Here is a 15,948-nt window from a genome sequence, read left to right as displayed (position 1 = left end):
CTGAAATTAACTCAACAACCTTCTCGTGATTGATTTATATTCCTACAATAGCTTGTTAGACACACACAACTGTAAGTCTCTAATTATGACTACTTAGCGTTGTTAACATAAGCAGTAATACTTCACCAATCCCAATTCATTTTCATAAATAATAACAAAATAGGTTTAAACCAAAATGACTTTCAAACTTCATAATAGTCAATAAAAATGTGTTATCATAATTACATATTCTTCTGAATAAATAAAATATTCAATAAACTATTTCTTCTGTGTACATATAATCTTTGATAATCTATTTCATTAATGAACTATGCCTCCTGTGGGTACTGGGCTGGGCTGATCCCACTTTCATTGTAGGGATGTGGAAACACCACCTATGTGCACTGAACCATTAATTATTGTGTCTCACAACTGGGAGTTCTCACAAATGGGAGGACACCCACGGAGGCGGTCTTTAGTGATAATATATTGATTGATAAGCATTTTTAGATGTCCACAAAGTAGATGGCAAAGTGGAAAGAAACATATGGATAACTTGATAGATTAATGCCAAGTAATATATATATTGTCCTTTAATGACTTTATAAATGGACTGTGTATTGGTGTTCATCCATCATATAAATTGTACAGGAAATTGCAGATCGGCAATACAGTCCGGAAGATTTTCAATAAAAATGTTTGGGTATTGTTCTGTTTAAAATAATAGATGAAGGTTTTGGTGACATGTGTGTGTTAATCTCTGACTGTCTGTGTACATTGTGCAAGGGTTAATTTTATATGAATAATGTTTATATCTCAGTCTTTTGTTAGTCGCCTGTTTGGAAAAACTTTATTTGGTAAACCGATGTTAAATATGGATTTAATACATAAGGAAGGGTCTCTTTATAATGATGGGTTATAACAGTTGACTTATGCTAGTGTTAAATCATGTGTTAGATGTCATACTAGATATATTTTCAGAAATGAATAATTGTAACGAGAGAGTGCAACAGGGGTAGTATTTTATACACTGTTGTTTTCATTCAGCTAATATTATAGAATGTTCTTGTCACCAAGGTGTCCCGTTTTATAGAGACATAACTCATCTTTCTTTTTTGCTCCTGTTTTCTGATTATGTTATTCATACCTTGTAGGTATACAAGATGACATAAATTTAGCACAACAATTTCAGGAACATTTGTGTAAATAAAGTTTTTCTAAAACAAAGAGAAAAGTTCCTTCAAAGCTCGTGTGGTATTGTGGAGTTCATTTTATTGAATATTATATTTCTTATAAATGGTCAGGTTGGTTTATTTCCGAGGTTGATACTAAACAAAATTTTACTAAGGTTATAAATTAATACAACTCACTACCAAGTATAACAGTGACAGTGCAGATTCAAAAACATTGTTGGGGGGTTGTATGGTTAGGACAATCAGTGTATTGCTACTATACACTTTCCTACAAACATTTATGGATAGACACATTTATGGGAGGACACAGCTATTGGAGAAAGTGGGTGTGTACACTTTATTTTGACGTGAGTTTCAATGCAACATGTGTTATATTTGGGATTACACTTTCTTAGTAAAGTACAATTTCTATATGGCATTGTGTAATCACTGAGTTTCAATGGTCATTTAATAAACTTTCAGGACAAAAGGGGGCTGCGCAAATGGGGACTATCAGTTGTTGAATTTTGAGCCTTTACAGATCGGAAAATCAAAAGGGCAAATTTATGACGGGTGTCGGCCCGGGAAAGCGAAATTTTAATATTCCCTATTCCCGGTAAAGCGAAAACGAAAGTTGTGCTAGAGGTGCCGCGAAAGCGAATTGCTATGAAAACATCGGATTACCGTACTTCAGATTAGCGCGCGACCCCAATACTCGATCTGTGAGCCTCTTAACTGAGATGAAGTTTCAATTGTTTCAAGTTTCAGCACGTACGTGACCCCACTTGTGAAAGGAATACGAAATGCACGTGCAAGTCATAATGACCCAACCACCGCAATCGACAAATTTTTGCTGTTAGAGATATCAGTGATATGTCCTACAAAGAAGAATCTATCTCTCTAGAGAAACTTCAAAACTTTTTCCGCCAGCTCAGTAAGATATACCAATGGAAAAATTTAAGGAAGCTGAATCCGAATTAGAAGATTTTAATAAAATAAAGACTCAAGGCTCCTTTATAAGATCAAAAGCCAAATGGATTGAGCAAGGGGAAAATCATCCAAATACTTTTCACAATTTAAAGCCAGAATGAGCCCAGATGAAAAACAACAACACAACATTAGGTATTAACTCTAGTTTTATAGTTTTGTAATGAATTATGATCATTGTTGAAAGAACTTTTTGTTCCTGGCCAAACTGGTCAAAGTTCCGTCAACTTTTTTCAAGTAAAATATCTACTCTTAAAATGTATCCAAGTTCATTAAAATTGTTTGTAAACACTTTAATTGATGTATCATTTAGTCATCTTGTTGTACATTTTGTATGTCCTCCTTTGTTATACTTGTGTACCACAAGTGAGCGGGCATCTCATTGTGAACTACCTGGGGGAAGTTGATCTGTATCATAAATTGTATTATTTCAGAAAATATTCACAGGTTATTCATCCTACATGAAGATGGACGAATGTATACATGAATACTACGTAATAAAAATAAAATGTCAGTACACCATCCAGTATGCTTTACCATGGCATGCTCTACGGAGACGACTGGACGAATTCCGATCTCCGTGTATAAATTGAGGAGGTTTGGTCCAAAGGCCATAACTGTGAATAATTTCAGTTTCCCTCCGTCCTCGTCTCGCTAAATTTGCTACTCCCTCAATCTGTGTAACATAAAAACACTAAAATGGTCAGTTATAATGAAACCACAATGTTTTTACTACAGTTAGACTGAGCATGTGTAGAAGTGGGCCAGCTCACCCAGGCAAAATACCATAATTTGTTGATGTAGATAATAATGCTGATCTGATTATGAGTGAGTGAGTGAGTGAGTTTAGTTTTACGCCTCACTCAGCAATATTCCAGCTATATGGCGGCAGTCTGTAAATAATCAAGTCTGGACCAGACAATCCAGTGATCAACAGCATGAGCATCGCCTCTTGGGACGACAAGCATAGTCGCCTTACCACCCGATCCCGTTAGTCGCCTCTTACGACAAGCATAGTCGCCTTTTCTGGCAAGCATGGGTTGCTGAAGACCTATTCTACCCCGGATCTTCACGGGTCTGATCTGATTATGAATTCGGTGTATGTTTAAGAGGTTCTTCGACTTAGGAAACACATTGTTTTAAGCTTACATGAATAAAAGTACAGTAGCGTCGGTCGATGGATGAATTTGATTGATTTATGCTGCTGATGTAAGAAGTGATGATGAAACGTTTGGCGTCATGACTGTATAAATCTATACGAAATATAGGCACAAAAACAATACGGATATTCTTAAATAGTTTACTTTGTTGTGAAACCTTTTGACCCCTCGTTATCAGTGTGCGAAATAGTTTCCACATTTTGCTAGTCAGTCGGGCTAGCTATGCCTGAAAGTCACTAGCCCACAAAACAAGTCACTAGCGCGAAATTTTAATGTAAAAACTAAGCAAAAGATTACAAAAATAGATGAGAATAAGATATTGTAGGCATGACAATAATATGATGAACATTTTATCAGGTCATAATCTTGCATGATTTAAAAGTATATTGTAACTTATCAAGTCGGAGAGAGTTATATATTTACAAAAGGACCCTATGAAAATTCACTAGCCAGTCGGGCCAGTGACTGGAGATTTACTGGCCCGACTGGATTTTTACTAGCCGCGGGCTAGCGGGCCAGAGGCTATTTCGCACACTGCTCGTTATATACTTTCATTACCAAAGATAACGTGCGTTTTACGTTAAGACCAGTTATTAAACATTGGAGAACTATATATACTTGTTAAAATCTATAACTATAGCTGGTGCATTATGGCAATCCAGGGTCCTGTTTCAAAAGCTATCGTAGCGCTGCGACTGTCGTATCTCATATACTGCCAGGGCCTAGATCTTCGAAGCTCTCTTAGATTGTTGTAAGTTAATGTTATGTATGGCACTTACGACTGTCTTAGCGCTAAGAGAGCTTCGAAAATCTTTGTCATGTAACACAGTCGTAGCGCTAGACTAATGCTTAGTCTCTGAATATATATAATTTTCATAGTAACAAACAAGCCCATTTAAATTGAAAAGGAGCCCCAGGGAGACCAGAGATTCAGAACCTGAGGAAATCTAGGCTTGATTTATTTAGGGCTTTAGCACTGCAGAGTGGGCTTGGCAGTAGGGAAAATATTGTGGTTCAGGGACTGTGAGACAGACTATCGTAGCGCTAGCGACAGCCTTCTGAAACAGGGCCCAGCTTCACATCGAATCAATCTGAGACACGACGATAGCATTCACGTGACCGGCCAATGCGCATGATCACCATCAAGGTTCTCCAGAGGGGATTCCCCCGTTGGACTTTCCAGCTCTGAAATTTAATAAAACTGTGTATTGTAGACTTTACAGCATCGTTGATATATCTGTGCCCAACCCTTGTCAGGAAAGGTGAGTATGGTAGCATTATCATCGGCGGTCATCAGCATTGCATGCTTGTGTGATTTATGTATCTGCAGACAACTTTCATGTGTTTTGTACAGAGTTGCAATGTCATAAGGGATCGTTAAAAATGTATGGCGTGGAGGGTGGGGTGGGATTGCTGATTAACGGAGGGTTACCCATTTTGTTCTGGGGAGGTAGGGCGTCATCAGTTTGGTACACCTGAAGTAAGGGGGTCGTCACTTACTTTGCACATGATTTGGGGTTTTGGGGGTTGTTTTTGTTTTTTTTTTTGTTTTTGTTTTTTTGTTTCTTTTTGGGGAGATGTCTTTTTTCTTTGGGAATGGGGGCTGGGGGGTGTTTGTCATTCACATTGTACATGCTCCTCCATAAAATCCTCATCATTTCCCCACTCAACTACGTCAATCCAGGCACCACATGCAAAGCACATGCAAAGCATTTTCAGTGAATTCTTGTACCTCACGGGGTTGCGTCCCCACCCTCTCAGAGTAAGGCCTCTAAATTTGAAATGAGTGAGGACGATTAATATTAATACATCGTATGTCATGTTTAAGAGAGCAAATCCATATGAGGTGTACTTAATCGGGAATATTCACTAAATGTCAATTAGTAAAAACTAGCCACAATAAAACCATAGTAACCTTTCCTGAATCCACATTATGTTGTGTGGCGTCTTAGGGACCGTTCATAATTTATGGCAAGAGTGGGTGATGATGATTTTTATTCAGAAGCATGTACAATGTGAATGACACACACACACACACCCCTAAAATTTACGTACAACGTAAGTGAAACCCCCCCTTGCATATCATGTACAAAATCAATGACCCCCTTCCCCCTTCCCATATTTTTCAAGCATAATGTTGAAGTATTTTTATGTAGATAATTGCTGACCCCCTAGTACATGTGTACAAAATTGCTGACCCCATTCCTCCAAAGAACAAAATGGGTGACCCCCTTAAATTCATCACACCCCCACCCCACCCCCCACCCCCACCACCCCCCACCCCAGCCATAAATTATGAACGGTCCCTTATTTCCGTACCTTTGAAAAACTGAAATACTATAGGCTACATTTCAACAGTTGAAGTAAACTATGATGGCATACCACTGGTATTCTAAAGTAAGAATGTAGTTCCTTGGGGAAATATGTACAAATTCCCATTGATTCGCATCGACTCTTCAACATTTGGGACATCATCAGAAAGCACTAAAGCATCCACATTACTATGCAGTTCACTTACAACTGACGACTATGAGCTGGGTCATCGTGCCTTCAACTCCACAGTACACCGGTATTGTCACACTGCCCAGAGTGAAAGCACCACCCACTAGGTAGTCTCACTGCAGTTGTGAACCACTGAATAATTTCTCACCGGGAATCATAGAAGCGACCCCCAAGCAACTAGCAATTCACATTACTCGAGACAAAACATTTCGAGACTTAAAAAACGTTGATTAGCCTGAACTATAAACGGTTTTCAGATTTCATTATTGTGTTTCGTAATAATCCTATGTAAATTAATGTGTTCTTCACACCAGTTCTATAATTGTCAGTAAGGTCAGTAAACGTGAACTGTTCCAGTGAAAGAAAAACATGCGCAGTTCATGGTCCTTGTACTAAACTACTGGCTGGTCAGTTTGCTTTCACAAGGTGTCCGCAATATGAAAAAAAATCTTCGCAACCAATAAGCACATCCAAATGCATTTCGGCTTGTGATGATCGGCTGAAATGTAACCGCGAAGCCATGTATGCACATGCAACTAACAGCCAATATGCTTTAACTAACTGTTATGTGGGCTCGATATCACTGGGTCAGCGTGATCTGCTATTTCTACGAAAGGCCTCGCTTTCCTGGAATTGTCAGTGACTGTCAGAGGTGTCGCCGGGGTTGAAACTTTATTGAATCAATGTTGCCTGTTTCCAGTGGGTGTATTCTACAATTGTGGAAATTGCTCTGGGACCTTGTTGCTCCCTCTTGGATTTTGAGATGAACTAGACATACTTCGCCCACTGTGAGTATATCTTAAATAATGCACTGCAACCACAACGCTCTCACATTCATCTAATGTTGTTAGGGGATAGGGAGTCAGACTGTTGGTATCCATGGATTTCTGCCAAGCATAAGAGACACAAAACAATATAATGTGTACGTACAAAAACTCACTTAAAATTTTAAATATTTTTCAACAGTAAACATGAACAGTCCACGGCCCTTGTACTACATACTTTTCGGTCGGTGCGCTATCACAAGATGGTCGTTACATACATATAGCTTCCCAGTCAATAAGCATATCCAACCGGATTCCGGCTTCTGAATTAATGTAACGCTTGTAATAAATGCATCTGAATTTACTTTATGTCATGTAATTTTCACGAAGCCATGTATATAAATGCAACTGACTGCCCTCATGCTTAAACTGTTACTTTATGTCACTAGGGCAATGTGACCTGCTATTAATTTTCTACGAAGCCCTCGTTTTTTTTCTATAATTGTCAGTGAGTGTGTTGTCGCTAGAGTTAAACTTATTGAATCAGTGTTTTAGTGTACAGTGGTATATACTACAATTGTGTAAACTGCCCTTTGCCCCATCTTTGATCTGGTGATGAAGGTGGCATACAGCTGTATCTGCCCACTGTGGCCGTGGGACAAAGGTTCACAGCTACTGAAGCTGGGCTAAATTTAGAACTCTGCAAGGGAGATTACTGAGTCTCGTGATGATAGGTTCTGTAATATAGCTATATATACTATTTTACATTTATATTACATGCAGTTTCAAAGTACCTGGACATGTTTATTATAGACATGTATTGTAGGCGATCGTAGCAAAACTATATACCCTTTTTATATATGTGATATGACAGTTGGAGACTATGTATTTAATATTTAATTATCATTATGTATTTTATGGAGGTATATAATGGAGGTTACATCATCGATTAGTAATGATCTGGAGATTTGTCTGCATTTATGTCATATATGGATATCATGTCACTGAACAGAACAATTGGATAGTATGGTGGTCTGATTTAAGACAATGTATAAATATAGTTTTCAAATATATATTTCTATAGGCTACATGGATTATCTGACACGTGGTGATTTTGTCTAAGTATTTCAGCAGAATGTCACAGAAATAATATCATATATTACTTTGCACGCAAGTTCTGTCAGAGTATATTAATCTTGTTAATGGTTTAAATGTTGTGAATATAGTTGTAAGAAATGTACATTTGTAATAGGTATCAAAGTGCTTAATTACTAGCTTTTATCAATACACCTTCATTTAATATTTTTACTTTTTACTTTTATCTATATGTATCAGTAACTGTCATTCGTAAGGCCAACTTATCTAGTATTTTATGTAACCTGTCCTATCAATAATGATAATGCTATAAGCAAGTAAAAGCACGACTAGTTCTAATGCATTATGTCTGGTATTTCTAGGTAGGTACCATCTCCTTAGCTCCAGGTACACCAGAGATGGCAGACCCAGAAGCTGTCACAGAGGTGGAAGCCAGCAGGCAAGGAGGTGATCAGGTAGGAAACATTAGTAGATCAATCATGGATACGAATGATGCATTAACGAAGATCGTTTATTTCGACGATATTGTAAACAATCAACAAAAACTTGAGAGAAACATACGTGATAAGATAAAGAATTTGTAATTACTGTATGTGAATTTGGGGTATTTAGTTTGGGCTTTTAATGAAATATATTTTATATCTATTTCCTTCAGAGTCATACCGTAACGGACCGTGATGTATCACATGACATGGTCATGGTAGTCGGTAGGGAGGTCGCACTAAATGGGGCAACTGCTGGTGCACATGATCGAGTAGCATCAATACAAACCTTTGGCCCACCGGAAATCAACGACCCAGGTTAGTTAGTTACAGGTGTCAGTGCTTATTTCGACAAGAAACTTAAGTACGTTAACTCACAAGCTGCACTTATTTCTAAATATGCTTGGTTGGTTGTTTAACGCCACACTCAACAGTATTCCAGCTGTATGGTGGCGGTCTGTAAATAACCGAGTCTGGACCAGACAATCCAGTGATCAACAGCATGAGGATCGATCTACGATACTGGGATGCGATGACATGACTGTGTCAACCAAGTCTGAGAGCCTGACCACCCGATCCCGTTAGTCGCCTCTTACGACAAGCATGGGTTGCTGAAGACCAATACTAACCCGGATCTTCACGGGTCCAAATAAGCAGTGTAAACCCAGATAACAAGTTCACATTGTCACAACGTTTTGCTTTCGTCGTTACAACGTTATTCTGTGGACTCTCATTTACCTTTGTCACATCGTTGTGGCCTGACGTTGTCATACGTCATATTTACGTCGGCACAAGATTAAAGTTGTTTATACTAACGTATTTTACGTTGTCTTAACGTTCTATTTCACGTTAGTAGTTAAATAGTTTCCCCAATTGTGAACAGTACATAAGAAATAAAGCAGAAATTAACTTCAATGTTTATTCGCCAATTTGCATGTTGTTTTAGTTTTATGTTTTCTGAAGCTTAAGTTGAATAGTGAAGAAAGAATCTCAAAGTCTCAAAGTGAAAGTTTTACAGAAAACTATCGTGACACGATGTTATAAGAAACGTTGTTATAACGTTGTGGGGAGCCCAAAGCATAACGTTTCCTCAACGTAAATTTCCAAGGTTGTTATTACGTTGTGACATAACGTTATAAAATAACGTATTACTAATGTTGTGACAAGGTTGTCTCATGACGTTACCATTCTACAACCTTCTCACAACGTTGCGAAAACGTTGTGTGTTAGCTGGGAAGTAATACTTCAGTATGTGTAGCTACATTGAATATTTTGCAGGTATTCTGGAAGCGATGGAACAACTTTCACTGTCATCGATTCCTGAAGGTGAGTATTATGTGACTGGGTGTATTATGTGAGTTGTGGTAAGATATGTGATTCATTGAGATGGAAATGATTAGGGAGTTGTTTAAATATAAATGTCGATCAAGAATAATCAGATTCCCCTCAGTCTTGGAGGCAAATTGGTGGTGAAAATATATGAGTGAGTGAGTATGGTTTTTCGCCGCCTTTAGCAATATTCCAGCAATATCACGGCGGGGGACACCAGAAATGGGCTTTACGCATTGAGCACATGTGGGGAATCGAACCCGGGTCGAACCCATCGACATGTGACAAATATGCTTCCCATCAATAGTTTAGGCTCACTAGTGTAAATATAGGCACTTACTTCAGGCAACTGTTTTAAACTGAATTTTGCAAAATATTCCATACTGTTTAAAGGTACTGTTTACACATGAATTGATGTATTGTAAAACAAATTCGTAACGTTGAAAAGATTATTGTCATGAGTTCAATAAATGATAAAAATCAGTGAAAATTGGCGAATTCTTAATATAACTTTAAACCAAACGCAGCTGTTCACATGGGCGATATTTGCACATGCTTTTCAGCAATGTTATGCATGGTATCCCCAAGTTAGTGGAGAAATCAATCTTCGATGTAACCATATATATACACATAACATATAGTGAGTGTTTTAAGTGAGTCTAAACTTTTGATGGGAAGTATATAAGAATGGATCACTGAACATCAGTGATGACATCAGATGTTCGCAGAAGGAGTAAACATAATCTGCCCTTCCTATAACACCCGGAACTCATACAAGACAGTACTCCTACCATGAGAGACTTCTGGTATCAAGATTGAAAGCACGGAAAGGTGAATTGATTTAGCAAAGAGTAATTATAATGCGTAAGTAGCTGGGACGATTACACACCTTTTTGGATCTCACGTATTTACTTGTGCTATGCCTTAAACTGAATAATTATGCTATGAAATATTCGTATAATGCTTTAATATCGTTTTTATCACAGGTGCACGCCCTGAGAACGTGAACGTCGTAAACCTTATTCGAAAAATGAAGGTTTCACAAGGAACCTCCCTCGGTGATGTCGATGATATTCCAGGTATTCGTACTTTCGATCATAACCAAAATTGTCCGTGTTTAAAAAACATGTGTAGAACAACAGTCAGTATATTAGAATGTACATGGTCTAACCAGAGAAAACATGCACAAATGTCAGTTACATATGGAAGTGTGTACCCGTCTTTATTTATATATTATCTCCTTGTAGATATGGTCAAAAAGAAAATGAAGTTGGCGAAAGACATTTTTGTGAAAACAGAAGCTTATAGAAATGTCTATGATGCTCTGGAAAACGACGGACATGTGCTTATTTCTGGATCACCTGGGTCAGGTAAAACAACAATGGCACTTTACATCATGGGCAAATACCGACGAAAGAAGTACTACGTGAAATATGTAGATGATGTAGCGCATTTCAAAGTTGAACGTCATGTTAATCTCAAAGTTCCAACGCTGCTTGTTTTAGATGATGTGTTTGGTCGCTTTGCTCCTACCTCCGAAGTCAAAGTTCATTGTACAAAGATATTGGATTACTTAGAGACACATTTCAAATGCTTGGAGGAAAAGAGGAAGAAAAGACAAAATGATGATGAAAGTAAAGATGACAAGGCATCTGCAACTCCTGAAACCTCTCTAAAGGTTATCATGAGCAGTAGGACAAACATATCCAGGCATCAACTTGTCTCTACTATGTTAAGGAAATACAAAACATCCTTGTTCAGACCAAGCACTATAGCTGATCTCACAATATCTGAGCTGAAAGAACATGAGAAAGAATCGATTCTTCGAAAACATTTGCCCAAAGCGAGATTTGATCTCAATGAACATGAAATAAAACACATTGCAAGTTTGGAATATAAGACACTTGGCTTTCCATATATCTGTCAGTTGTTTGCAGACGGTTGTTCGTCAAAGGATCAAGCTGTGGATTTTTTCACGGAGCCCTGGACATATCTGCATGACTTGATAAGCGACATATTCACATCAGATGATCCCAACTACAGAGCTGCAGTGCTACTGCTTATGGTTCTCAATGATGGGACACTGAATTTGATTCATCTCCAACAGGCTCGTAAGAAAGGAGGGAATGTTGAACTTCGGGAAAAGATAGAAACAGTTGAGGAGATACTTCCAGATGTTGGTCATGCACATCGTCTAAATGAAGCTGCGAGAAACGAGAATCGAACTCTTTTGTTGTCCGAAGGCGACAGGATGACATTTAGCCATCCCACTATCTACGATGTTGTCGCGTTTGTTGTAGGGGACATGCATCCCGACTTTATCCTTCAAAACTGCAGTCTCAAATTTTTAATTGAAAGGACAAAAGTTTCAGAGGATTCCATCTCAGAGGATCCAAGTGGTGGTAATATGCACAGCTTCATGATACAACTTACACAAGAAGATGCAGGTGTTGCACTGGTGGGGAGACTAGCAAGGGAGATCGTTGATGGGAATATTGCTCTTCCATTGTCACATCAATGTTTCACTCTGGAATATATGGCCACATGTCTCTTTTCAAAACTCTTGAGTCATGGCAACATTGAACAATATTTGCATTCTCGAGGTAAAGATCATGGAATGGGATTCTTGTACTGGTCATCTTACTCCAGCACTGCTCCTGTAAGCAAACTTTCATTTGAGCATACAACATTTTCTCTTCCTGAAATCCTTGAAGGTTATCTTGGTTGTTGCCTGAGCGGAAACGTGTCTTCATTACTGATACTCATTGAAAACTCAAAGGATAGATTGCACGAAGTTGCCTCCATTACTGTTGGAGACATCCTTGGTATCACACAAGAAACAAGACCGTTAGTTCGAACCTTATCAACAGCATGCAGCCCGACCAAAACAGAAGTGCCACCTGAAATTGAAACACCTCGATCGCATGGTGACAACAAAGATCAGTTGATCCACATAGCAACTGCATATGGATTCACCGCAATTGTAGAACTGCTTCTTGACCGTGTTGGTGTACATATTGATGTTCGAGGAGGAAATGACATGACTGCTATTATGTATGCTTGCTACCTTGGACACAAGGAGTTAGCAGAACTCCTACTTCAAAGACAGGCTGACCCAGAACTGCTTGATGAAGAAGGTGATAACTGTCTTCATCTTGCATGTCGAGGAGGATCCATAGATATTGTAAAACTCCTTCTAGATAAAACCATGGATATCGACAAACATGGGGAGCATGCACGAACACCTTTAATGTATGCCTCATACAATGGTCATGGGGATCTTGTGAGTTTTCTACTGGCCAACGGAGCAAATGCCGTACCAGATGTATCTGCTATAAAACGAAAAGACAATTGTCTCCACCTTGCTTGTGTGAAAGGTGAAACAGAAGTAGTACGAATCCTTCTTGACCAAGGTGGTATGGAGATTGAAGTGATAGGTCAAAGAGGAAGAACACCACTGATGTATGCTTGCAGACATGGATGGTTAGCGACTGCCAAAGAACTTGTGGCCCGGAATGCCAAAGTAAATGTACTGGACGAAGGCAGTATGAACTGTTTACATCTTACAGCCATCAAAGGAAATATACCAGTTGCAGAGTGGCTCCTTGGTTTGAATGTAGGACTCACTGTTGACTGTGTTAATGCTGGTGGAAGAACACCTTTGATGTTAGCAATGAAACATGGTCACACGGAAATGGCTGACTTTCTTATGACAAAAGGTGCAAACATTGCAATCACAGATGATATGAAAACAACATGTTTACACATGGCAGCGATGTCAGGGATGTCGAATCTGTTGGAAGTGTGTCTTCAAAACAGTGATGTCAACTCGCTAACAGAGTCAGGCTGGACACCGGTCATGGGGGCATGTAAAGGAGGCCAGGTAGATCTTGTCAAAGAATTGGTTAAGAGAGGAGCCGATGTCAATCTTGGAGGCGGATGCTTATATGTCGCATGCAACGAGAACTCTCTTGATTTGATCAAATATCTTGTGTCCCATTGCCAAGATATAGATATCAATAATCGTGGACCAAAGGAGAGAACAGCTCTTATGGCAGCCTGTTTTCACGGGAACATTGAAATTGTTGAGTATTTGCTGTCTTGCGGTGCAGATATGACATGTACAGATGAATACAAACAAACGTGTCTCCATGTAGTATGCAGGAGTGTCAACTTGCAGCTTGCAGAAAAGTTGGTACGATTGGTGCCTGTTGATGACCCAGATGAAAACGGTTTCACACCTCTCATGTATGCAGTGAGGTCAGACTCCCCTGAGTTGATAGATCTACTCATAACAAATGGTGCAAACATTAACACAAAAGACAGCCGTGGAAGCACCTATCTCCATTCAGCTTGCTGGCGTCGAAATGTTAATGCTTGTGCTAAACTACTTGAGCTGGGCATGGATGTGGATGTTCTGGATTCTGGCAACATAACTCCCCTTATGGGTCTTGCAAGGAACGAGGAAGACTGCACAGAAGTTGCAAAGTTTTTAGTTGAAAGAGGAGCAAATATTGATGTGAGAGATAAGGATGGTAATACCATGTTGCACGTTTCAGCTAAATCGGATGGTCATCCAGCCTTTGCAAAGTATCTTCTAGAGAAAGGTGTGGATGTCAATGTACGAGGAGCTTACAATCACACTCCCGTGATGTCTGCATGCAGAAGTGGAAATACAGCAGCCTTTGACTTATACCTAGCCAAAGGAGCCCAGCTGCACCACAGAAATAATCATGGAGCAACCTGTCTACATCTGGTATGCATGGTTGACACCGATAATACGTACATTGTTAAGGAACTACTTGATCGTGACGTTGACATCAATGCAATAGACGAATATAAGAAAACACCAGCTATGTTTGCCATTAGTAAAAGCAACGTCACCATCTTGCGACTCTTACTGGCACGGAATGCATCGATCATTGCATATGATAAAAGAGGTAATCGGTCTACTTTGCTGCATTATGCATGTAGTATTAAAGACATCAAGACAGAGAAAATACAGTTACTTCTTCAAGAAGGTCTGCGCGTGAATGAAACTAACATGTACTACTATCAGACGCCTCTGATGATTGCTGCAAGACAAGGAAATAGGGCTGCTGTAGACCTGTTGCTACAGTCAAGAGCTGATATAAACGCAGTTGATAGGAATGGCAGAAATTGTGTCGACCATGCTGAAAGCCAAGGCCATCGTGAGTTGGCTGGATACCTAGCAAATCGGTCAAGAAGAAGATACCATAGGTTTTGAAATGCCTACAATGTGACTATGTGATACACTTGAATAGCTGTTTGTGATACAGTACAATGCATTGCATTGCGCAGTAGACGGGACTATACTCTCTTCACACGAATAACACATCTCTGCATTTGTTGTTCAAAGGGAATCAAACCAATCTGGATAGCATATTTTGTTCAATAGTCAACAATATAAACAATGACTCTCCTTCTAGATTCTTTATTATTCGTTTTATTTGCACAATGTTCAGGAGTCAAAGAAGTGTACCCAAGTTTATCCTTTTCCCCTATTCTTTTGTCATCATACACATTTGTAATTACGATAATTCATATTTATCGTAACGGGAATTTTATTACCATTTGTATTTTCCGTTTTCTGTTCTTGTATATATGTACTAAATGTAATCACATTCGTGCGTAGAATAATTTGTACATTCTTCACGTTTCATACTGAATGATTTTACAAATCTGGATGCAAGAAAACAATAGGTTTAACTATCTTGTAAATAAAATGACTGATGAAATTGTATCTACAAAGTAGATGTCTTCATTAAATGCGAATCAAGTGAATGTTTGTTTTAATGACAGACTCGGCAATATCCCCGCTGTATGGCAGTTTGATGTATATAATGCAGTATGGTTTACACAATAAATGATTGACACCATGCAGCGTGAGTGAGTGAGTTAAAATTTAACGTCACATCGGCAATATTTAAGCCATATCGTGACGAGAACAATTAATTTTATGCATAGTAAGCAATGGTTAACTGTAAAAACTGTCAACGAAGGACAGTAAAATAACTAGATTATCACAGATTCGAATTTAAAACCAGTAATTAAATCTAAAACAGTTTAACTATAACACCATGCAGCGTATTTGAATACGACGACATGCATCATCAATCAAGTCAGAATGAATGACCACCCCATTTCGTCAGTCGCTTCTTACAGGCATGGGTTGCAGAAGTCCAGCATATAGCTAAACGACCTTACACTATACTGAGGTGTGCTCGATGTAGGTGTGGCTGGAATACGAGTTTATGTAGACCAATTCTAAGTCGAATCGGTGAAGGATTTAGTGTGTGAACATAAACTGATTTGGTAATTTAAATGTTTTGTCACGTTTCTTGAATATTTCAAGAAATGAGGTCCATATGTATCTGCTGCTGATACATATTTAGCTCATTCTTTGAACTGTTTAAGAAACGTAACTTTGAAATGTGAGGTTTTTGGCCAATGACTG

At 38.7% G+C, this 15,948-nt stretch overlaps 1 protein-coding gene across 1 annotated transcript in view; it reads left to right on the top strand.

Annotated features, from left to right (window-relative positions):
• The first annotated feature begins 5,595 nt into the window (after positions 1–5,595).
• Positions 5,596–15,948, top strand: part of LOC124289201 — a 29,395-nt gene continuing 19,042 nt past the window's right edge. Inside the window, exons 1-6 of the mRNA XM_046725807.1 lie at positions 5,596–6,588; positions 8,022–8,114; positions 8,315–8,459; positions 9,420–9,467; positions 10,457–10,549; positions 10,718–14,715. Of these exons, the coding sequence (XP_046581763.1) occupies positions 8,058–8,114; positions 8,315–8,459; positions 9,420–9,467; positions 10,457–10,549; positions 10,718–14,715 (4,341 nt within the window). The 5' untranslated portion in view covers positions 5,596–6,588; positions 8,022–8,057. The remainder of the gene's footprint in view (positions 6,589–8,021; positions 8,115–8,314; positions 8,460–9,419; positions 9,468–10,456; positions 10,550–10,717; positions 14,716–15,948) is intronic.

The sequence above is a fragment of the Haliotis rubra genome, unplaced genomic scaffold (genome assembly GCF_003918875.1).
Source record: "Haliotis rubra isolate DU_JTF1 unplaced genomic scaffold, ASM391887v1 Scf436, whole genome shotgun sequence".
In the NCBI taxonomy this organism is placed as follows: Eukaryota; Metazoa; Mollusca; class Gastropoda; order Lepetellida; family Haliotidae; genus Haliotis; species Haliotis rubra.
Note: the sequence above shows the minus strand (reverse complement) of the source record. Positions and strands in the feature narration are given on the sequence as shown.